The sequence below is a fragment of the Apodemus sylvaticus genome, chromosome 4 (genome assembly GCF_947179515.1).
Source record: "Apodemus sylvaticus chromosome 4, mApoSyl1.1, whole genome shotgun sequence".
NCBI classification, from domain to species: Eukaryota; Metazoa; Chordata; class Mammalia; order Rodentia; family Muridae; genus Apodemus; species Apodemus sylvaticus.
The window spans coordinates 19,570,618-19,596,185 of record NC_067475.1 but is presented as its reverse complement, the minus strand read 5'-3'; the positions used below and the strand labels follow the sequence as shown (position 1 = coordinate 19,596,185).

The 25,568-nt window shown below is 40.0% G+C and overlaps 2 protein-coding genes across 2 annotated transcripts in view; both read left to right on the top strand.

The window, feature by feature from the left end:
* Positions 1-25,568, top strand: part of LOC127682624 (guanylate-binding protein 4) — a 103,452-nt gene that overhangs the window by 39,313 nt on the left and 38,571 nt on the right. The gene's annotated exons all lie outside the window — the stretch shown is intronic.
* LOC127682628 (guanylate-binding protein 5-like) lies at positions 2,180-20,858 on the top strand. The gene is made up of 11 exons (XM_052179128.1): positions 2,180-2,295; positions 8,361-8,568; positions 9,264-9,391; positions 11,140-11,249; positions 11,873-12,066; positions 12,385-12,627; positions 15,373-15,653; positions 16,291-16,503; positions 17,277-17,379; positions 17,496-17,680; positions 19,530-20,858. Exons 2-11 carry the CDS (start codon positions 8,379-8,381, stop codon positions 19,647-19,649), a joined length of 1,767 nt encoding a protein of 588 aa, XP_052035088.1. The 5' UTR covers positions 2,180-2,295; positions 8,361-8,378; the 3' UTR covers positions 19,650-20,858.

Below are 25,568 nucleotides of genomic sequence, written 5' to 3'. Positions count from 1 at the left end.
GGGAGGCAGAGGCAAGCAGATTTCTGTGAGTTCAAGGCCAGTCTCATCTACAGAGTGAGTTCCAGAACTGGCCAAGCTACGTAGAGACCTTTTCTCAAAAAACAAAAAACAAGAAGGGGGGAGGGGCGTGCATTTTACTCTCAAACTGAATTTTTATTAAACTGACCTTTTCTTGCATCCTGGTGTTTCTTTAGTGATGTCACCCAATACTGTGTACAATTGCCAGAACTTTCCCCAGGAGAATGTCAACTTTTTCTCACCACATAGACACACACACACACACACACACACACACACCCCACACACATCTCTCCTTATTTCCCAAAGCTTGAGTGCTGACTTGAAATCATAGTACCTGAGATTCTGCCAAAGTAAACATGAAATGCTATCCACGCACAGTGGTAAGTCCTATTGTCAAGTACTAATTTCTAGGACTGGTTTTTATTCTGACAGTTTAATATATGTAAGGCTTAAAGGATCAGAAGCAACCTCTTACTCATCTCTCTACATGCTGCTGCTTTAAAAGACCCCTGTTACTGGGGTGATATAAAGACCTATACTGCAGAAGACTCTTTTAGTAATTATGTGCTTCATTTCCTGTATAGAGAGGAATCAAACATCGGAATTCTGAACCAACCCATACTGGTTAATATTACCTATAATGATACTAAAAAAATATGTTAAAGCAATCAGCTAGCTGTGCATTGATAAATAAGCATTACTAATAAGTTCCCAGTATTATCTACCTTTTCAAGCTCTTTTATTCCTTTTATTATTGTTACTTGATAAGTAATTGCCATTATAGAAATGAAATGGAGAAAACGGCAGTTCCTAGTGATCATGATTGTAGGGCATCCAATTGTATCTTTGTCCACTTGTTCATTTCATTTTTGACTCTTTTCCACTAAGTGTTTGTATCCAAGTTCACAGCAAGCATTTCTAGTTTACAAGTTTGAAAGTATGTGTCTCTAACTAGAAAGAGAGAGAAAATTGAGGGGAAAGGATTTATCCAAAATGACAAAATTAAAACTCAGAGTCTGAAAAGAATATTTCTCAAGAACAAAACTGAAGGGGAGAGAACCTTAGTATTTATTCAAAAACCAAATTCCTGAGCCTATAATTGATGGAGATAATTTAACTGGATGTCATCTCAACTAATATTTAAAAGTTATTAACTACTGAGCTAACATTTTCATTACTTGATATCACTACAAAGAAAAAAGATTTTTCACAGTGGAAAAATAAGGAGTCAGGATGGTTCAAATTGCACCAATAACCAAGGTAGTGTATCATTTAAAATGACAGGCCACTACCAGCTCCATTCACTGAATGGAAAGGTTAAAAAGTGATTAATTTCCTCAAATAATTGTTAATTCCATGTTTAATTTCTGTACCTAAAACTAATAACTTATGTTTATCTTCTCATGGAAGCCAATCTCTAAAAGGAAGCCTCCTAGACTGTAAGTAATAGATACCATTCTAGCCCAGGGTTTTACAACAGGACTTTCTAGAATCTGAGTCCCACACTAATCCTCTCTCTAACATCCCAGACTAATGCCTTCCGAGCAGGACAGGTCTTGCTTTTAAAAAACTTCATATAGTAGGAGGCATAGGAAAATGATCCATGAGGTGGAGGAGGAGGGGGAAAGAGGAGGAGGAAGGGGGAGGAGGAAGGGGAGGGGGAATAGGAAGAGGAAGGGGGAAGAAGAAGAAGAAGAAGAAGAAGAAGAAGAAGAAGAAGAAGAAGAAGAAGAAGAAGAAGAAGAAGAAGAAGAAGAGAGAAGTGTTAGCTGTTTGAAGAGGTAGCTATGTTATGAACATGACACATAGAAACACCCCACTATCTTCTTAATATGTCTGATATTAATTTCAATCTCGTGTTGCAAATGTTTAAGTTAAAAATGTTTTGTTTGCATCAACCTCTTGGAACAAACCATTGGCTCACGGTGGCAGGAGCTGGCAAATTGCTGTTGCACCATTCTGTTATTTCCCAATAAAGGTCAGTATTTAGAGAATCAGTGAATTTTTCCCCCTCACCATCTGGCAGGGAAGACTATGGATTTTCCTCTTGTTTCCCAGAGATTCTGTTTTCTTTCCTGGAAATGGTGCAAAAAGTTCTCAGAAAGTCAAAAGCCCCTGCAGTTTCAATTTCAGTTTCCCTTCCCCACAACTAAAAGCATGCAATATCCGTTTTGACTCTGAGGTTTAAGAATAGGGCTTTCAGGAGGAATCAGGAGCAGCAGCAAACCTAAGGGAGCTGAGTCCGGGTAGCAGAGACTCATCCCCTGCAGACAGGTGAGTTCCCCGCGACTAGTTATTCAATGTGCACATCTCCTAAGGAGCTTCAGGGAGGCTCTGAGGTCCCAGGGCACAGACTCCATGCTGGGTGCAAAATAAAACTGGAGGGTGGACCACCATGATCAGAGGCAGCTTGGTAGCCTCAGGATGTGTTGACAGCCTTTCCCTCAGTGTGGGAGATGCCTCTGCTCTTGGGCAGCTACCACAGCCAGGCATGGTGGGGGTTGTGGTGGGGGTTGTGGTAGGGGTTGTGGGGGGGGTTGTGGTGGGGGTTGTGGTGGGGTTTGTGGTGGGGGTTGGGTGGCGTGGTGAGCAGGTTCCAACAAGAACATCAGCCTTGGACTACCCATTCCTCTGGTCTACCCTTTCCCCTGTGCTGCTTCCCTTAAGAGGACTTAAGCCCAAGGTCCTGGCAGAGCTTTCTCCTCATCCACACAGTGCTTAGGTGCTGCCGCCCCCTTGTGCTCAGCGTGCAGTTGGAAAAACAGGAAACAGCCATGCCCTGCAGCATCAGATTGGATTCCCAATGCGCTCTGGTGTACCTGAGTGGTACCAGTGTACTCTAGCCCCCTGCGGTGGGGGAGTCAGTCCCATTCTTACCATTGGAAAGTTAAAAAGAGCAGTAAATCCTGAACCCCTTGATGTATTGTGAACTGTTTCAAAGTGTGTTCATCCAAGAAAGGTTTCAGATAGGTTTTGGAGCTTGTGAAAAATCTGGGGCAGAGGCAGTTTTTACTGTCTTTCCTGTGACTCGGGCTACCTCTGGAAACCATGGATAATTTATGTGAACAATTGCAGCTGTGTAGTTCTACTTACTTAATGTGAATTTGAAGCTTCTTAGTTGGGACAATAACCCAGATCTGTGTGAGTGCAGGGAGAAAAGAAATAACATGTTCATCAATATTTTCCCAATATACATAGAGATGGTCATTAAGGCAGTGTCTCTCACAGAATTTAAGGTGAGCTTATGTTTCCCATTTGACACCTACTGTAAAATGGTGTTAAGTAAAGAAACACCTATAGTTTTTAAGATGCTACCAGAGGACAAACAGCATCCAGAGTGCACGTTCCATCATAATGACATGCCACTGAGAGTTGGAATTTCCCAATTAAGATATTTATCGGTTTAGAGAAGGTGACTTGGAGAAGTTTTTTTCTATCGGGGAAAGTTTGTAATAGGGTCTATAGTCTTTAATACCCAAGGTTCTTTTAAGAGATAGCATACCATCACAGCTTTGAACAGAAAAGCATTTATTCACGAGGATTTGTTTTCAGAGAAAGCAACCACTGGAGAGAAATGATGTTCATGTGTCCTCAACATCATGGGCATGAAGCAGATGGGAGATGATGATTTGCCAGTGTGGGGCCCTGTGCCTGTCACTCATCAGTGTACAGAGAGTAAGCTAAAGTTCCTGGGGCAGAATGCAGTTAGTAGAGTACTTGTCCAGCACCTGTGAAGCCCTGGTTTCAATCCTCAGCAGCATAGAGACTGGGCAACGCAGTCCTCATCCCTGATCCTGGCACTCAGGCAGTTGATGCAGCAAAACCAATAGGTTTTTTCTGTTTTGTTTTGTTTTTTTGTTTTTAATTTTTTTCAATGTATTTACTTTACATCCTGCTTACTGCTAGTCTCCCAGTCATCCCTTCTCACAATTCTTCCTCTCTCCCCTGTCCCCTTCTCCTCTGAGTGGAGACATCTTTGTATTCCCTGCCCCCCCAACTGTGGCACTTCATATGTCTTTGAGGGTAGGCACTTCCTCTCAGCCTGAGGCCATACAAGCTGCACCTCTGCTACATATGTGCATGTGCAGGGAGGCCTGGGTCCAGCCCGTCTATGTTCCTTTGTTGGAGGTTCGGACTCTGAGATCTCCATGGGTCCAGGTTAGTTGGTCTTCCTGCAGAGTTCCTATTCCCGTTGGGGCCTACAATCCTCCTCCTGTTCTTACGTAAGAGTCCCCAGCTCCGTACAGTGTTTGGCTGTGGGTGTCTCTATCTGAGTCAGCTCCTGGGTGGAGCCCCTCAGAGGACAACATGCTCTTGTCTGCCAGCATAACTGAGAGTCATTAATAGTGTCATGGATTGGTGCTTGTCCATGGGATGGGTCTCAAGTTGGGCCAGTTATTGGTTAAACATTCCCTCAGTCTCTGTTCCCTCCCCAGTGCCTGCATCTCTACAGGGTGAATTTTTGGTTGAAAGTTTTGTGCATGGGTTGGTGTCTTTATTGCTCCACTGGGGTTCCTGCCTGGCTATGGGACGTGGCCTCTTCAGGTCCCATATCCCCAAATAGGAATAAAATCTTAAGACACCAGATAATCTTTCTTTTTTTTCAATTGCTTCTATTAAGTATCTTTTGTTGTATCAAGGAGAAAAGTAACTAACAGATTGACATGGTGTCTTTTGGCCTTGGGAAATTCACCGATTCATTGTAAGAATGATACACAGATTCCCTGGGATTTTCACACAAAAGCCCAATGACAGCAAACAAAGGCAGCTTCATTTTATCCTTCCTTATCCACAGGCCTGTAGGATCTTTCCTTGTGGTACTGTACACCATAGTTAGAGTTCTGTTGCTGTGAAGAGATACCATGACCACAGCACATCTTATAAAGGAAGCCATTTCATTGGTGCTGGCTTACAGCTCAGAGGTTTAGTCCATTATGAGCACAGTGGAAAGCAAGGCAGCACACAGTTTGCTTGAAGAATAACAAAGCATGAGTTGCTCAGTAAAAGGTCTGAGACTGGGGACTCCTATATCCCTAAACTGTGCTCCCCTTGCTGGGAGGAGAATTCCAAGAGAGCATGACTCTCTGTGTGGGCTGATGCTTGTCCTCAGTGGAGCTTGAGACATATTCACAGCCCGAGCTGAGAGAGAGAGAGAGAGAGAGGGAGAGGGAGAGGGAGAGGGAGAGGGAGAGAGAGAGAGAGAGGGAGAGGGAGAGGGAGAGGGAGAGAGAGAGAGAGAGAGAGAGAGAGAGAGAGAGAGAGAGAGAGCCCCAAGGTACCCAGGAAGAGGTTTTCTGACACAGCAGTGAGATCTTTTTGCTGTACTGCCATCTCTTAAAGGTTCCATGTTTGCTCTTCCTGGGCAGTCACTCACTTTTAAATCGCATTTGTGTGGGATTCCGTCTCTGCTGCAACATTCTCTCTACCTTTATACACTGATGAGTCAAAAATGACCTACCTGGATGGTATTGTCTGGCTATGAGGATCGCCCCAGGAGCTCGTGGCGTCTGGCCATGTCCTGTGCCTCATGCATGACACAGTTAAACATTTCAATTTAGCTGCTAAATGACCATCCCTCCTCTTCTTCAAACACAGACCAAACAAAGCAATCAAAGCAGGAGAAAGGCAGACAAGAATAAACACACTAAAACTGAGCAAACACCAGAAGGTCCCCCCCAGTGCTCCTCAGTACTTTCAGATTTGTTGGTGGCCTTCTTCCCCAAGACCTCCCCGTGTGAACATTTCTCTCATTTTCTTTTCTTTTTAATAAGAATTTTATTTGTGTGTGTATGTGCCTATTTGTATTTTAGTGCCCTGGGACTTGGGGTTATAGGTGGTTGTGAGCCACTTGGTATGGGTTAAGGGAACAAAACCCAGGTCGCCAAGAGCCTCGAGTGCCCTTAATCACTGAGGCAATATCTGCAGTCCAACCTTCTACTGATATAAGTGCATATTGATTAATTATGTCTAGCTTGCAGGAAGCAGACTTGTAGGAAAGACTTGAGTGACATCATAATGCTATCCAGGTGCAAGGATGAGAATGGAAATCAGCATTTAATAGAACCTACAGATCAAAACCGGATTTTTATTTAGTTTTATGTGTATGGGTGTTCACTTGTTTGTATGTCTATGCGACATGTGTGTGACTGGTGCCCCCGGAGATCCAAGAGGGCAATGGATCCCTTGAGACTGGAGTTACAGACAGTTCTAAGATAGCATGTGGGATTTTGGACTCAAACCTAGGTCCTCTGGGAGAGTATGGGTGCTCATAAGAGCTGAGCCATCTCTCCAGCCCCCTAAAAGTTGTGAGACTCTGATGGAGGGAATATATTCCTGAGTCACAGGATGAGCCACATAGGGCAGAATAATGAATTTAAGAATGTGACTGGGGAACATTTTTTTTATGCGGTGACATTAGAGACTTGGCTCTGACAAAAGCATTAAGGATTCCATTCAGATACCATTTGGTGCCAACGTTTAAATATCATGAATGCTAGAGATACACTGTACTAATGTTCTTCACAAAGGATGGAAACCCACTTAAGTTAGTTTCTTGCTTCATTGCTGACATCATCCAAAAAAACCAAGGGTCTATAAGTTTGTGGCTTGTGGCTGGCACCTTTCTTGTTCTAGTCAATTGTAGATCACAGCTGTGAGCCTCCCATATCAATATACTCTGCAAAAACCATGCTCACTCCTGCTGTGTACAAATAAGGCAAGTAGAATTCTACTGACACAAGGTAGCAATATCACACCAGGAACGGCCTGGAATAGACAAGCACTTGGCATCTGAGATTCTCAGTTCATGGCTGCTCTCTGGCAAGGACTTGCACTAGGCACTTCCTGTGTTCATCCTTGGATGTAGCTCTGTCTGTGATGCATCTTCCCCTGCCTGCTCCATCCAAACAGCTTCTGTTTTAATGTCTTGCTCCTGGGCTTGAGTCACTATTTGCCTTACCCTGCCTCTGAGGATGAGAAGAGAATGTGTCTTTATGGTCATCAATGCAACAACAAAGAAATGCATACTTTTTATGCCTGCTGGTACATCAGGCTCAGGTCATTTCATGCTAATATTGTAATGAAAAATGAGCATGGTGGAGATCGTGGCTTTTTAGCTTCTCCAATGAATAATCAGTACTAAAATGAAAGATAGCTGTGACTATGTAAAAATAAGTAAAAATAAAGTAAAAAAGCAAGGGTTACCAATATCATTCTGTGTATCCTGTTTTATTAGATAGCTGTCAGGGTACAGGGATGATGTCTTTTCAATCACTTTGACAGTTTCAATGATGATCCTGCTTTGAAATTTGGAGAAAATAAAGGATATTCACTACTGTATAAAATAAGTTTTCTTTTAAAAAAGTACAGTTTTACAAAGTAAACATATAAATTTATGGGGTTTTGATAATTATTTTATTCATTAAAATTAGAAATCAAAATCCACTTGCAGAAAATCCATTTAGAATGATACACATACTCGAATATGGACAATTTCCAAATGTGAAAAATCTTAGCTTTGTGGTTTCATTACCAGAGGCACTTCTTTCCCATGGCTTTATTATGGCTGTTAATGACTTCACTATGTATGTACACATCCCTGGGAAGATAGTCTTACAGTACTTTCATAATAATATGACATGACATTTGCTAAGAATTCAGAAAATAATCATGTGTTGTTGATCAAATGTAACTCACTGTCAGAAACAGCTCATGGTAGGTGTTGGGGAGGATGTGGAGAAAGAGGAACACTTTTCCACTGCTGGTGGGGTTGTAAGATGGTACAACCACTTTAGAAATCAGTCTGGTGGTTCCTCAGAAAACTGGGCATAACACTTCCGGAGGATCCTGCTATACCTCTCCTGGGCATATACCCAAAAGATTCCCCGGCATGCAATAAAGACACATGCTCCATTATGTTCATAAACATGTAATTTTTAAAAATGATATATGTTGGTATTTTTACTGGGAGTCAGTAAAGTAGTGCAGTTTGGTCACACAGTGACAGCCAGTTTCTCTAGGGAAATTAGCAGGTATAAACCAAAATATAGGCAAGCCAGAAACCAATGGGATGAGCTAGACACGACTTGTGAATAGAGAGGCCCAGGATATGGGATTCCTGTGTGTATCAAGTACTTAAGAGGCTGTGGGGTATGCTACTACAGGTCTGTGCAGGGAATTATGGTGCTTTGTTATTTATCTTTATTTTATTTTATTTCTTATTTTTCAATTTCTTAGAAACTCAGGCAATTCTAACAGGTCATTTGTTCTAGGATTCTGTTGGTAAAATATCTCTCCTTGAACACTAGACATTTCAGGTCATCTGCTTTGTTCCCCCACAGAGAAGTGACATCGCAGACATGGCCCCGGAGATTCACATGTCAGAACCCATGTGTCTCATTAGGAACACGGAGGAACACCTGGTGACTAACCAGGAAGCCCTGAGGATCCTGTCAGCCATCACACAGCCAGTGGTGGTGGTGGCCATTGTGGGCCTTTCACTCACAGGCAAATCCTACCTGATGAACAAGCTGGCTGGGAAGGAGAGAGGTGAGGCCCAACACTGCTTGCTGAGTCCTCTCTAGCCACCCACACTGAGCTCATCCTGCCCAGGGTATGTGGAGAGGAAGTTGGGGACCGTGCTGGATACTGAAAGCTTGTGTTCGTAGCACAGCTGCTGTTTGCATCAGCTGGTAGAGAAAGGGACGCTATCTCTCTCTATCTCTATCTCTCTCTCTCTCCCCCCCCTATGACTTAGCATGTGTTTGTTCTTCAATATGGTTCTGGAAAAAAAAGCAAAACATGTTCCCTTTATAAGAAGTAAGGCATCAGTGAAATAAATTCAATTAAATAAAGTCAAAGCACTTTATTTTTAGGAGAATGAAATGGTTTTTTTAAAAAACCATCAGGTACCGGCGCTGGTGGTGCATGCCTTTAATCCCAGTGCTTGGGAGGTAGAGGCAGGCAGATTTCTGAGTTCGAGGCCAGCCTTGTCTATAGAGTGGGTTCAGGACAGCCAGGGATACACATAGAAACCCTGTCTTGAAAAACCAAAAACCAAAAATCAAAAACAAACAAACAAAAAACAAAAACAACAACAACAAAAACCCAGCATATCCCACCTTTTTTTGTTTCTTTGTTTGTTTGAAACATGGTTTGTCTGTGTAGCCCTGGCTGTCCTGAGCTCACTCTGTAGACCAGGCTTGCAGGCCTCTTCCCTCACTCTGGCTGGCTTTGCTTTCCAGGCTTTTCCGTTGGCTCCACTGTGCAGTCTCACACCAAGGGGATCTGGATGTGGTGTGTGCCCCACCCCCAGAAGCCTGACCACACCCTAGTTCTGCTTGACACTGAGGGCTTGGGAGGTGTGGAGAAGGTAAGGAGGGAGGGTCCTGTATGGATGGGACTCATCTCCTCATGAAGTGAGGGATTTCCCTTCCCATCACCAGTTGGATTGGTATTTTCAGCTGACCTCTGCATGTTGTGTTTTATAATAATAAAGAAAGAAGGAATATGTTTGGTGGAGGTGCAGTAAGGTGTGGGGGAAGGGTGCCTCTGTGGGCCCATACTGAGGCATCCCTTCCCCCTGAGGGACCAGATGCAGGGTGTATAGTATAGAATAGAGTTTATTCAGGACATGGGGAGGGGAGTTGAGCGGGTAGTAGAGACAGAGAGAGGGAGAGAAGGAGAGAGAGAGAGCAAAGAGAGAAGAGAGAGAATTGAGTAGATGCTGGCACATGAGCACATGGAGAGAATGGGGAAGGGAATGGGAAGAGAGAGGGTAAGGAGCAGGATGAAGAGAGCAAGAGAGAGGAGGGGGCAAGCAGCCCCTTTTGTAGTAAGTCAGGCACAGCTGACTGTTGCTAGGTAACTGTGGGGCAGAGCCTAGACTAAATTCCAACTCTATCTACTTTTCTCCCCATTTTTAAATAGTCAGAACTAGGATGCAACAGGTAAAAATATACCTTCAGAAGGCAGAATCAGCACAGAGTGTACTAAGTACTTCCAAGGTACTTATATATAGTGGGATTAAAGCCACTGTTACCAACCCAGCCCTGCAGAGAATATGGGCTAATTGTTGGCCACTGCTTAGATCAAGTTGCCTAAATCATGCTTATATATAGTACCTGTACTTCCATGATTTTGGCAAAAGGAGAAAGTCTCCTGAAATGTTTTTCTGTTTGTCTTTTCTGATTCATTATGTGATCAGTGGGCACATGGGCATTCTCTCATTGTGCTCTGGTAAGCATTGAACACACACCTCTCCACAGATACAGCACTTCAGTCTGTAGCACTTGACTTTTACCTAAATGTTCCTGTCACCACAAATTTCAAGCTTTCAATGCAGAGTCCTCCTTTGTTTTAGGGAGATATACCTTTTATGAATCAGTGTGAGCTGGTTCTAGGACATAGCTAGATCATTCTCTTGAATGTCCACTGTGATTGTGGAATTTAAATACTTATTTACATACATACATAATATATAACACATAATACATATATATATGCTTACATTATACATACATACATATATTCATATATATATGCATACATACATAGTACACAATACATACATACATTATACATACATATATTCATACATATGCATACATACATAATGCATAATACATATATACATACATGTATACATATAGACATATAGGCACATATACACAGACATAGATACACATATACACATATACATATATACAAATACACAGATATTCATATATACATATATACAAGTATACATATATACATATATACATATATACATATATACATATATACATATATACATATATACATGTCACGCATATAAGTTCTGTTTTGCCCCTGTAAAACTTTAGTTTTAAGTATTTTAAGTATTAAATATAAACACTTAGTCGCCCCCTAGATGTATTCATTTTGCAACTACCAAAGAATCATTAGAATAAAGTATCGTGAGTTTGCAGTGAACAGATTAATATAAAATTATCGGTGAATAAAGCATGCAAAATGCATACTTGAAAACGTTTTTGTTTCTTTTATTTACTGTTTGCATATAAACATCTGATTTTTAGTAACACTCACCCAAGTGAGTGAATGCCCTGAGGCATGCTTCAAATTTGTTCTCATTTCTAGGTTGATGAAAAGAATGATACTCATTTCTTTGTACTGGCAATCCTTCTCAGCAGCACCTTCATATACAACACGATGAACAAAATTGACCAGAGGGCTATCGACCTACTGCAGTATCCTTTTGTGCTCCAGGACAACACCAGGCTGGAAAAAGCATGCCACCTGTGTACCTCTGAGACCTTGTAGAACCTTGTAGAACAGTAACAGTTACATTACAGGCGCTAAGAAGACTGTTCAGTCAGTGAAATTCTCCTGTGATTAAGGTCTCAGTCTTTGTCACACGAGACAAATGAGGACATGAGTTTGTATTCATAGCATCCACACAACAAGCAAGGCATGGGGATGTTTATCTATAACCTCAAGGCTGAGTGTGGGTGTGGACAGACAAGAGGGTTCCCAGAGCTTATTAGATATAGCCAATCAGATAATTCAGCAAGACTCTGTCCTAAAACCAAGGTGGAATATCCTAGAAGAAGATAGCCAATACCAGTGTGTAGCCTCAACAGATAGGTACATCTGCACACACACATACGGAAGTGCACACACACAAACACAAACACATGTGTACAACACACACACACACACACACCTGTTAAAACACGATGTGGAGTAGAAACAAGGAAAAGAGCCCTCCTGCATGTCATCAACGGGCTGTTGGATCAGTTACTGTGGAAGAGGTTTAAGGAAGCGTCAGATGCAGCCCTGCTCCTGCCAGCTTTCCTCAATTGGGTCTCAGCAATGTGACAGAACTGACAGACCTGCTCTGGAGAAGAAACTCCCCTGATCCTAATCAAGCTGAGGAACCTGCTGACATGAGCTTCTTCCCAGACTTGGTGTGGACACTGAGAGATTTTTTCATGGACTTCGAAGCCAATGGGCAGGTCATCACCTCAGATGAATATCTGGAGAAATCACTGAAGCTGAAGGAAGGTAATAGAGCTTCAGTTTGGAAAAAGAAAGAAAAGTACTGAGGAATTTATTTTTATAATGCAGCTAAGAATATCATTTTCCTTATTTACCCTCCCAGCATGTCTAGAAAACAACAGTGATTATTTAATTGAGAATGAATAGGTTCAATATTAAATTCCATTAGTCCCCAGGTATTGAACAATTTTCTCTCCTTTCATTGTTTCCTTCACTAGTTTTCAATCTTTATGCAGTATCTGAGGAAAGAACATTTATTTAAAGTAAATAGATTAAAGTGGACATAAATTATATTCTAGACAAATCCTTTATTTTGTTCTCCAGGTAGTGATGAAAGAACCCAAACATTCAATCTACCCCGCCTGTGCATCCAGAAGTTCTTCCCAGTAAAGAAATGCTTTGTTTTTGACTCTCCTGCTCGTGGAAGTAAGCTTTCCCAGCTCCAAACACTCAGCGATGATGAGCTGAACCCTGATTTTGTGCAGGACCTGTCAGAATTCTGTTCTCATATCTTCACCCATTCTAAGACCAAGACTCTTCCAGGAGGCATCCAGGTCAATGGACCTCGTGAGTACTTTTAGGAAGATTTTATTCCAACTCATCATAAAGAATAACAAACACACAGAGAATCTTTGTTGATGAATTGACAAATTGGTCAGTATTCACCATGATGGAAATCCAATATACTGTGTTGACCAAGTTACAGTAGATATCAAGCACACCTCTGGTATTAGTTTAGTAAAACCTCAGAGTTACATCAAATTTAATAAGAACAAAGATGTCAAGTTAGAGAAGCTTTTCCTCTTGAAATTCATTAACTCACACTTGACCATATTTACACATCATAGAATGGATTTTTATTACGTGACATAGTATTTGATATGCACAAGGTAAGATAAAATAAGGTGATATATTTTTCTGATAAAATTGAAGATTTTAAAGGAAAATAATTCTGATAAAATAGAGGAAATATATAGAGAAAAGCTTGAGAATTGATGATTTCATGAAAAATAATACAGATGAAATGGTAGACATAGAAAACACTTCTAAACTAATTGAAGAGTTAAATAGAAATATTTTATGATAAAATTGAAGATTAATATGGAAAATATTTCTGATAAAATTGAATAAACACATAGAAAAAAGTGTGGAAATTGAGATATTCGATGGGAATTACTACAGATAAAAAGGAGACATGGAAAACATTTCTAAACTAATTGACAAAGCATGTTGAAATATTTTCTGATCAAATTGAAGAATTTCATGAAAAATATTTCTGATAAAATTGAAGATATATAGGGAAAGAAGTGTTAAAATTGAAGAATTTGTTGGAAAATAATAATAATAGTAAAAAGGTAAACATAGAAAATTTATCTTTATAAAATGACCAAGCACATACAAAATTTTCTCATAAATTTGAAGATTTTGATTAATATATTTCTGATAAAACTGAAGAAATATATAGAAAAATGTGTTAAAAATGAAGATTTTCATGGAAAATAATAGAGATAGAATGGCAGACAGAAAAAATTTCTAAACTAATTAAAGAGTTAAGTAGAAAAATTTTCTGATAAAATTGAAGATTTTCATGGAAAATAATAGAGATAAACTTGAAATATGAAAAAGTGTGAAAGGAACATTTTCATGTAAAAATTGATGGCAAAATGGTAGATATAAATATAAGCTTCCTTATCAATATTGAAAGTATGGGGAAAGAGAGTTTATGTCTTAGTTAAGGTTTCTATTGCTGCTGGACATATAGCCTCTTTTTTCAGAAATTTCAATATTGTTGTTATTGTTTAATTTTAATGATCAGTTATTTGAAAACATCAAATAATAATGGCAAATGGCAAGTAATTTGTTTCTCATCTAATAGTAATGCTTATACTTTCCCTAGCAAACATATTGTGACTGTCTTTAGTTACTCAATTCTGAGGTCTTTATCTTGGCTTTTATTATATCTACTCTGTAAAATATTTTGTTTTCCATAAAAATAGCAAAGAAATATCTTTAAAAGTGCTTTGCGTCCTTAGCAATGACTGAGGTAAATAAGAAGAAAGACTCAAGTGAGCATGCTTCAATCCTACGTAGAAGTGGGACATCCAGGGGCCTCCTTCTTATAGGAGAAGGAGATGGGAAGAGGAACCTTGTGGGGGAGGGGAGGAAGGAGGCAGCATTGGGGATGTAAATACATAAATAAATTTAAAAAACAACTTGAAAAAAAAGGTAGATATAGAAAAAATTCTCTAAACCTATTAAAGAGGTAAGTAGAAATATTTTCTGATAAAATTGAATATATACATGATAATATTTCTGAACATATTGAAGAAATATATAGAAAATGTGCTAAAATTGAAGATTTTTATGGAAAATTATAGATAAAATGGTAGAAACAGAGAACATTTCTAAACTAAGAGGGAAGTAGAAGCATTTTTTGAAAAAAACTGAAGAATTAATGTAAAATATTGCTGAAAAATTGAAGAAATATAAAGACATGTTAAAATTGAAGCATTTTACCATACATTATAGCTAAAAAGGTAGTAAGAGAGAACATTTCTAAACTAATTGAAGAGGTAAGGGTAAACATTTTGTGGGAAAAAAACCTAAAGAATCACATGGAAAATATTTCTGATAAAATTGAAGGAATATATAGAAAAAAGCATTAGAATTGAAGATTTTCATGGAAAATTATAGATAAAATTGTAGAAATAGAGAACATTTCTAAACTAATTGATGAGGGAACTGGAAACATTTTGTGAAAAAACTGAAGAATTACATGTAAAATATTTCTGATAAAATTGAAGAAATATATAGAAAAAGTGTTAAGATTAAAAATTTGACAGAGAGATATTGGAGAGAAGGTGGAGATCTCACCTCCATGCTCAGAAGTGGAGGCACTGCTGGGAGAACACTTCCTGGCAGACTGTGCACAGAAGGCCATGGAGTCTGCCTGGCTCCCTGGTGCCGACCTAAACCATTTTAATGAAATCAATATCCACAGCTTTTATGTGACCATTGTATTTCTTTATGGAGGAGGACAAATTGTAGCTCATCACATAGATCTTGAGAATTTTTCTTTCCTCTTTCAACAAAGACTAGATTATGTTTTTGTTGTTGTTTATGTATATTTTTCCTCAAAGAAAGAACAACCTGATTTCTTAATCACATAGTTCTTCAGAAACTCCTCTGCCATTAGAATATAGTCCAGAAGACTGAAAGACTTCAGGTAATACATAGTTAGCATTGTTAGAATGAATCCATGCAGATCCTAGACTCCTGCACATGATACAAGCATCTTTTCCTATTTTGAAGGTCTAGAAAGCCTGGTGCTGACTTATGTCGATGCCATCAACAGTGGGGTTCTGCCTTCCATGGAGAACACAGTGGTAACCATGGTCAGGAGAGAGAACTCCACAGCAGTGCAAAAGGCCATTGTTCACTATGACCAGCTGATGAGCCAGAGGGTGCAGCTGCCCACAGAGACCCTCCAGGAGCTGCTGGACCTGCACAGGACCTGTGAGCAGGAGGCCCTAGGAATCTTCAGGAAGCATTCTTTCAAGGATGACGACCAATATTTCCAGAAAGAATTGGAGGTTATTATTTTCTGTATTGGTTTATAGACATCAGGGTCACAGAAGGGAAGGATACTTCTGCAAGATGTACAATAGAACTTATCTGGAAAGAGATGATAGTCACTTATATGGCCTTGGTCTCAGTTTATTTAAGAGTGTTGATACACACACACACACACACACACACACACACACACACACAGATTTTCTTTTTGGCACTAAGCAGGGTTTCCATGGATGATGGAGAAAAAGTGAGAGGAGGAAGCTGCAATGGTGGAAGCCAGGAGGGAGCCTCCCTGCATAAATGTAGGAAAATGTCGGAGCTATGAAGGAATTGAAAAGAACATGACAGGGTGTCCTACTCACTCATGTTCTGCCTCACATTCCCTTAATAAAGCAACTTCATTAATTTTCTGTTTAAAAATGAAAAAAACTTCTAATGCCAAGTAAATATAACTTTTCATAGATTATAATGCTTTCAACTTTTCCAGCTTTGATAAGGATATAATCTTATAGATACCTTCTAAGTTTCTAAGAAAATAAAATAGAGATTCTTTTGAAAAAAACAATTCTCAGAAATGCTCAAGTATATCTAACATCTCCATGTTTGTGTTTGTTTTTGTATGTTTTGCTCTGTTCTGTTTTGGTCCATGTAAAGAGCCTACTAAGTGCAAAGCAGGATGAGCTTTGTAAGAAGAACGTGGATGCTTCTGCAGCCCTCTGTTCCACCCTACTTCAGAGTATTTTTAAGCCTCTGGAACAGGAAGTGGCACATGGGCTGTATGCTAAACCAGGAGGCCACAGTCTCTTCCTTCAGAGGATGGAACAGCTGAAGGCACAGTACCGTCAGCGGCCAGGCAAGGGGACACAGGTATCCTTTATCCCTGGTACAGGTGAAGTGATGGGCTCTGTCTCTGCCCGTGAGTTTTTCTTCTGTTGCCTGGCACAGATGTTATGGCAGAGGGCTTGAGCTTCAGGGACAGCTAGAGATAAAAGCAACCCATTGCTTTCATCACTAGACTTTCATTGTATCCACTGATGTTCATGAACATCAAAGGCACTAATTAGGATTCCACAGGCAGAATCTCAGTTAGTGAAGCCAGTTTAAGGAAATAAAAAAAAAATGATTAGCTTAAAAGGCTTTTATTCCCATGTACATTCCATGTATTCCAGGGTTCAAAGGATGTAATTCATTTCCCTTATGTTTGTTTATTTCCAGCCTCTACTTCACTTTTATGTTTTGTTTTCCTGATTGTTGGCTTCATTTCCAAGCAGCTCCCCCACCTGCTGCCAAAATAAAACAAAAACAAAAGGCTCTGACAAGTCCCAAGTTTAGTTTGCCCTTAGACATGTACATCTCAGAGGAGGGAAGCATATCTGCTCCAGCAGCTATCCTAGTTTCATAAACCACCCTAATTTTCATGTTTATATAACCTGTAAATAAGACTGGTACCTACAGCATTCCTGGGTGCTGTGACTGGCCAGGACAGCATCATTCCCTTGCATGAGGATTGACGGACAGTCTCATCATGTACTGAATGAGCATCCCCCAGGAAGGAGAGATAGGGAGAGATGAAATTAAAACATTTCCCAGCATTCAAATTAGCATTTCCTAATTCTAACAGCATGTTTTGTGGTTTCCAGGCTGAGGAAGTGCTGCAGAAATACTTGAATGCTAAAGAACCAGTGAGCAACACAATTTTACAAACGGACCAGGCTCTCACGGCCAAGGAGAGGCAGAGGAAAGGTGAGCGGGACATGGAGGCCGTGCGTGATGTACAGGAAGGCCGACACTAGCAGGGCCTGCATTTGCAAGCAGAGAGCACTGAGTCCTAGAGACTTGTCCTGTTCCTTTCTCCTCAGAGGAACAAGCAAGAGCAGAGGCTGCCCTGGCTGAAACACGGAGGCTGGAGGCTCTTCACATCCAGGAAGAGCAAAGGAGAGCAGAGCAGCAGAGAAGGCATCAAGAGCAACTGAGGCAGATAGAGGCTGAGTGGACAAAGTTTGAGGAAGAGATATGGAGGATCACGGTGCCGAGGAGGGCTCAGGTACTTGTGAACTACTTATTCTCAGATGTTACTCAGCTACTTATCTCCCTCCCATCTTTCAAGGTGACAGTCTGATGGCTCATGGGGGAGAAACAGGTTCATGTGAGAGCTCAGGGCAGGGACCCTGGAGCCAGACTGTGGGGTGTCAACCCCAGAGACCGCCTTTTATCAAACATATGTTCATGTAAGTTGTCCTCTCCCTCTCTATACTTTGGTGTGAGAGACCAAATCTTTTGGGTTCAAACTCCAACTTAGAAAACATGACCTAATGTTGAACACAAGTTAACTACCAAACTGACACCAGCACTAGTTTACAGGCTACCCCACTGGGCAGCAAAGCCTGCATCTAGCACTAGTTGCCAAGTTATTCTCCAACACATCTACACCTACTATCCCCCAGGTTACAAGTCTGCCCCTGGTACTTCACACAACCACCATTTTGGGGGTGGGGGAAGCAGAATTTAAGTTTATGGTTTGGCTCTCAGCACCAACCAATTATGTTAATGGACATACTGACCCCGCCCCCAATCAGATGTGTATTAAGCTAGACACTCCCTTCTTGCATCTATAAATACTTGCCTAAAACTAGGCTTAGAGCTCGACCTTCTTGCTGGGTCAGAGTTGGTGGGAGCCCAAGCTCGTGATTGAATAAACAGCCACTAATGCGATTGCCTTGGGATCAGGTCCTTGGTGGTCTTTTTGGGGTTCATGAATGTTTTCTGGCACAGCAGGAGCAGGGTAGAGGCAGAATAACATGTGTTTTATGAGATTATCTTAATAAATGTTCTATTTGGATTTAGAGTGATGTTTGGCCCAGAATGCACATAATTATTAAGTAAGAATGGAGGCATGTCTTGATCACATTAATTAGCTATCTCCACTCTGGACAATCATGTGTCTTAATCATGGTGGGTTTTGGTTGTTGTTATTGTTTTGTTTTTTACTTGAGGTTCATGGGCTGTGTCTCCATTCCTGCCTTGTCTTACCCACTGCTGTTTACCATGGTCTTTACCTTTGTTTCTTTAATCCTTCTGTGCTTAGGGAGCAGTAGGCATGATTTATTATGTACACAGACCTTTGTATGCATTTGCTGATCTAAACAGCATGAAACAGAACTATCATGTCCCTGGCACTCAGGTGAATTGTGTGACTTCCCATAAAAATCAGCCAAATGCAGGCATCTTGCAGATGGGACTTTCAGCTTGATGCTTCTGCAGAGATTCCATGAAATTTTAGCTATCACTCTTGTATAACTGTCCCTATCCATTCCCTGATTTTCAAGTATGTCTATTGGTAGTAGCTTTCTTAGGAGCTACTCTAACTTATTTTCGACATCCTAGTGTTTTCCTGAAAGGGAGAATGGACAATCACTTGCTGCCAATCAAATGTCAATGCCACCTTACTCTTCAGGTCATTCTGAGGGTGCTGCACTTGACACTCTGCGTGGCCCCATTGTCACCTCTGTGCTCTGCATACAGCCTCTTCTTGTAGAAATATATCCCCCTCTATTCAATGTGTGGGTAAGAACTGAAGTGATTATGTCACTAAGATTACCAAGGAGATTTTTCCATCTAAGGAAGAAGGTTGCATTGGGATGGAATTCTAAAGACATTTACAGCTCAGAGAGTGAAATATGTTGTGCCCAAAATTGGAGCAAAACAATGAAATTCCATAGAATATTGTAGGCAACACTTACAGATGGAAGAAGGCTTTTCAGGGGTTGTCTACCTTACAATAGATTGACTTAACTGTAGAGATACCAGTGGCTTAGGAATGAGAGTAGCGTTTGTTCTTAGGAGTTTTTTGTTTTGTTTTATAAAGATTATTGTTTCTATTTATTGCTTCTTAGGAAGAGGCTACAAAGAACAAGGCTGAGCAGGAAGCTGAACTCAGAGCACTTCATCAGCAGATCGAAGCCATAAGGGAACTGAATCACTGCCGCAAACATAAAGACTGTATTATAAACTAATATACCAAACCCTGGGACCCTCCCATTCTTATTGTTTTCCCTTGAAGACACAAAGGAACAAGTTACTGAAGGATTTAAGACAACTAGTAATTGAGAAGCTCCAGTGCCTCCTGTCTACCTGCCATATTTGTCTCAAGATATTTTAAGTTACTCAGGGGGTGTTAGGTAGAATTTGGCCAGTATCTACAGATCACATGGTATCTCTTCTACTGGTGGACATAGGAAGATGGTACAAATAAAAAATCAGAAATGATTCATATTTCTCAACTGGTTGGAGGTCCATGGACAGTGGGCTGGCTCCTTAGTACAGTCAGCTGCCCATCTGCATGTTCTTTCTTTCTATTTCTTTTTTGGGAACCCTAACACATTATAGTCAACTTTGTCACATGGTCAACTATCATGTCATTCACCTGTGGAGGGAGATTTGTCCCTCCAGATCTTGCTGATTCCTAATTCTATCTTTTGTCACATGATCAGAGATAAAGAAAGTCTCTTTATCACTAATGCTTTGCTTTTGATACACAAAATCAGCATTTGGTCCTATCTGTTTCTGTTTTTCTTCCTTAAAGTCTATCCCCTGCCAGGTATATTGCTCACTTTCTACCATATTCTTAACCACAGAATTATACTGATTTAAAGTCATTTTGATGATTTAAAATTTAAATGATTTCTCACTATTCTAAGCTTGTCTCTGTTTTCTGGTTCTATTTCCTTTATTTCTTTAAAATAAAAAAAAAAACCCTGTTCTTAGGAGGGAGGTGATTGGAGAAGGGATGGAGAGAAGAAGGTTTATGGGACATATGGGGAGGGGGGATCCGGGAAAGGGGAAATCATTTGGAATGTAAACAAAGAATATAGAAAATAAAAATATTAAAAACAAAACAAAACAAACAAAAAACCCTGTTCTTGGTTATTCTGTGTGTCTTAAAATTCTTCTAATTGCATGCTGTACATTGTGGTAACATAATTGATAGATTTATGCTTGGAATGTGCATTTCCCTTTTATATTGAGATGTATCTGGCAAGCATTGTCTCCGTGTAGTTGTTCAGCTGAAAATAGCCTTAGTTTGTTCGAATAAAGTACCCCTTGCCTGTATCTATCCAGAAGAAAAATGGGAGGAAGGGAGGGATGGAGGGAGAGAGGGAGAATTGAGAATTACCTATTTATGTTGGTCTCATTCTGTTGTTCATTAAAATGGAATAAAAATTTAAAGTTCACCAAATTGATTCTCCTGTATGTCTCAACTTCATATACTACAATTCTTGCTTATACTGAATTTCACATGCCATAGGACAGAAGCACTCATACAGAAGCAAAAAATGAAAACTGAAATAAAATATAGCATTTTTAGCATTTATAACTACATTCATTAATATTTTCTCATTTTAAATAAATATTTGTAGCTTGAGTAGTTACTATTTCATTTAAAATAGAACATAAAATAAAGCAATCTACTCCAGGTTGTAATTCTTTTTTACAGTGTATTTCACTACTACTTGACTACTTAAGATTTTTTAGAGAGGGATTATATTATAAATAGTTAAGAAAAACATTGATTTTCCTTTCAACAAGACTCAAGTCCTTTATTTTACATTTCTTATAATATTTGCCTCTTCTCTTGACAGCCTTACACTTAATATATTTGGTGTTATATATTTATTGAATATACAGTATTTATCTCTTGAGAGGACTCTCAGTAATTTTATTGATTCATTCATTTCTTTTTCATTCAACGAACATTCACTGAGTACTCATGTGGCACAGGAGTGCTCTATTTCATTCATTGAATACTTGGGTGGCATGGAATATCTATTTCTAAGTCAACACTAACAGACTCTAATTTAGGGATCAGAAGAGGCCTTTACATTACAGTCAGTTAATACTATTCCTCATAGTTGGCAAGGCACAGAATCCTGAGTGTATTTATGGAGTGTGTGTACTGGAAGCTGATATGTATGTTTTTCTGTCCTGACCTAATATGTTATATCATCTTTCATTTTTCCTGGTAGCCTCTTATTCCTCTCCACATCACTTTGTTTCATAGCCCAAATCCATTTCTGACAAGGATACAGGAAAATCAGAAAACTTCTTCTAACACTCTGGTTTCATTAGTTAATTATGCAGTAAATATTTTTTAAATTCTTAATCCACAGGGCCCTGTGTCAAGTACTAGGTAGAACAAAGGTTAGTTGCCCTCATCCCATCGATGAATGGTCCTCTTAATCTTCACCATTACTTCATTGCTCTTTAACACCAGGCAGAGATGGATTTACTCTTGTGTTAGATCAGTGGTTTTCAACCTTCTTCCTGTGCTAACCTTTTAATATAGTACCTCATTTTATGGTCACCCCCATCCAGAAAATTCTTTTATTTCTACTTTGTAACTGTAAATTTGCTACTGTTATGAGTCATAATATAAATATCTATGTTTTCCAATGGTCTTCAATGACCCCTGTAAAATGGCCATTTGACTCCCAAAGGAGTCAACGGGTCAAGAACCACTGTTGTTGAATCTAAAATGAAGAGTAGTCATGTGTGAACATTACAGCAGCTGGAGAAATAAAAGAACATCTGTGATCTCAAGCTCTCTGGAAAGGAAAACCCTGGGCCCCTAGCCTGAAGACTCTCCTTTCAAAGAACAAATTTCATTTATATGTATTTCATAGGTAGGAGTCTCAAAGCCCAAAATTCTAACATGTCTAGGGAATGTATCAGGCACTTCTTTCCAAGACAGAAGAAGTATGTCATTGATCGACCTGCTAAAGAAAAAGAACTCTTAGTTCATGTTGAGGAAATGCCAATGGACCAGTTGGATCACAATTTCCAAGTGCAATCAAAAGTATTCTGTTCTAACATCTTCTCCAATGCAAAGACCAAGACCTTGAAATAGGGAATCATTGTCAATGGAAACAGTGAGTCACCCTTGCCCCAGTTAATATCTATGTTAAAACGATGTATTGCAAAACATTGATTGTATGTTAATATATGATGTGACCACAAAAAAACAGCTGTTCATGCTACTCAGATAATTGTTTTCTAAGAAGGACAAAAATTTTTAGAAAAATATGGTCTCTCTACATGGGCCTTTACTGACATCTAATACATGTCAAAGAATCTAATATGCTATCAAAGAAGCAAGGCGAAGGATAAAGAGGGAATATGTATATTTGAAGTAATGCAGAGGACAGTCACATTTCTTTTGTCTGTCTAGAAAAGACAGTTCTAAGGTAGGTAAGATACTAAGGTTCCTAAAAGTTTATTGTGAGTTTGAAATTAAAAAAGAAATCAGTATTTTTGCCTAGAATGATGGCTCAGTCAGTAGAAGGCTTAGCTCGGAAGCATGAGTTCAACCCCCAGATTCTACTTACAAAATTGATAGTGGGGGTATACACACCAGGAAATTGGAGCCTGGCAGAGGCAGGCAGGTTCTGGGGGCCAGTCCTGTCAACTTTCAGCCAGTGAGAGACATTGTCTCAATAAAATATATAAAATTAAAAGCAGGTGAGAGAATTAGAAACAGCCTCTGATGTGTTGCCTTCTTCAACTGCATTATGAAGTGAGGCACCTAATCTTGATATCACTTGATATGCCATGTTTGGTCACTATTTCTGGGAGGCCTGTCCTTTTCTGAATGAAAATGAAGGGGGAATGGATGAGGAGGGGGAAGGTGAGGGGCAGCAAGGGTGGAGGTGGGGGGCAGAGGGAGGGCAAACTGCAATCAGGACATAATAAATGGAAGAATAATAGAAATTATAAAACTTAAATGAGGGTTGGTATTTGAGCTAACAGAGCTTGTCATTTGGTTTACACACACACACACACACACACACACACACACACACACACACAACCCCCTCCTATAAGACAAAATAACAATTGTCTTATATACTCATATTCTTCGGGAAAATGGCTCCATACAGTCACATGATGCCAATACTAAGAGCTGTTTTTCTCACACAATGTCGTTATTGCCCTGAAATTTTTAAATTTTTTAATAAAAAATAGATTATCACTTTGATTTGAGGTTGGGGTTACACACAAAATAGGTCTTCGCTCTCATACATGAAATTTTCATTGTGTAAGCAGCCTACTACATTGCTGATTCATGAACCATGTGACATTAACCAAAGCTAGTTTGATATGTAGTCTTTCATTCTGTCTCTCGACCTACGTGGATGCCATCAATAGTGGAGTGGTGGTGCCATGTTTAGAAAATGCAGTGACTACCCTGGCCCAGTGTGAGAACTCCATTGCTGTGCAGAAGGCAGCTGACGACTACAGTGAGCAGATGGCCCAGCGAGTGAGGCTCCCCACAGACACGCTCCAGGAGCTGCTGGATGTGCATGCAGCCTGTGAGAAGGAAGCCATTGCTGTCTTCATGGAGCACTCCTTCAAGGATGAGAGCCAGCAATTCCAGAAGAACTTGTGATTGTCTCTTTTCTTTTCTATCCCGAGTCCCATCTTTAAGAGTATTGATTAATGGCTGCCATCTTAACCGTGTGGTTCTCCATTCTTGTGAGTGCTAGGTTTCTTCTACAGGTTCAAAAGTCAGGGACCTGATTGTTTTTTTTCCCCCCACTGGTGCGGAGGAGTTTTCAATGAGCCTATCAGAAGAAAAGGCATGTGTGTGTTAGCTCAGTTTTACAGATTATAAGCATGGTACAGGGAGGGTAGAATGCTCTGCTCAGGCTATCAGAGGATGGAAACAAGATGAGTTCAGTTCTTGCCTGAAAACTCTGGAGAGTCTTCTAACTCAAGAGAGTCCCCTGGACTGTAATTTATACAGCACAACTTGTTTTGTTATATCTCCACACACCCATATACTCCCTGAAATAATTAATGAAGGGCTCATGAACCTATACAAAGTTCTGCCACTGTCCTGAGTAGCTTCTTCATGATATATTTTCCCCTATATAAGTCTCTGAAGGAAACTCCCTGCCTGCCACATTCCATTGCTCAGTTGGTGGTAGCTTCATGGTTAATCTCAGTGTCATGTCATTGAAAAGGCCAACAGTTCTGCCATTTGACCTTGTTATTTCACAGGGGATAGGCTGGCCATGGGAGGGGTGGGGAAATTCTGAAGTTGCTTGGACAGTGGCTCAGAGACTCTATGGGACTAAAGAGAGTTCTCTAACTCGTGCTATACTTTTCACAGTTGAGTCTATTATTGCTTCCCTCAAGACCACAGTTGGATCCATTCTCTTACAACTTCCTTCTCTGATATCTCAACAATCCCCTGGCAAGTCACCACAGAGGAAAAAAGGAAGATTTCTCATGACAGAATGAAGCAGCATCTCTCAGTCACTGCCAGGCTGAGCTGGACAAGCTCTCAGAGTCCCTGAGGGAGAGCATCTCATGTGGAACTTTCTCTGTTCCTGGAGGCCATAGTCTCTACTTAGAGGCCAGGAAGAAGGTGAGCGTGACTATGAGCAAGTGCCCAGGAAGGGAGTGAAGGTGAGGGGTGAGAGTGAGCACCAGGGAGATGGGTTTAGGGTTGACAGGAAGTCTCTTTCCTCCTTGGAATTCAGCTGAAGTGTTGGTGAGGCAAGGGAGGAGCCTGCCTCCCTTTGCACTTCCAACTTCTCAAAATCCAGAATAAGTTATTCTTATTTATTTTTTAAAATTTTAATTGTATTTTATTATTATACTTCACACAATACTGTGTTACATTGAGAAATTTTCATACACACACAAACACACACACACAAACTCTTATACACATGGTATGATGAGCATATCCCTCATCTCTCTCTAATCTTTTTCTCAACAATCCCAAAATAAATCTCTCCCACAAAGTAGTTTAAAGTAAATAGTTAAATAGTTGTAACATGAATAGAACATTTTTATTCCATTGGATAAACATGGCAATTGTTTCTGAACTAAGTACATGGGATTTGAAGATCAAATACACACTTGCC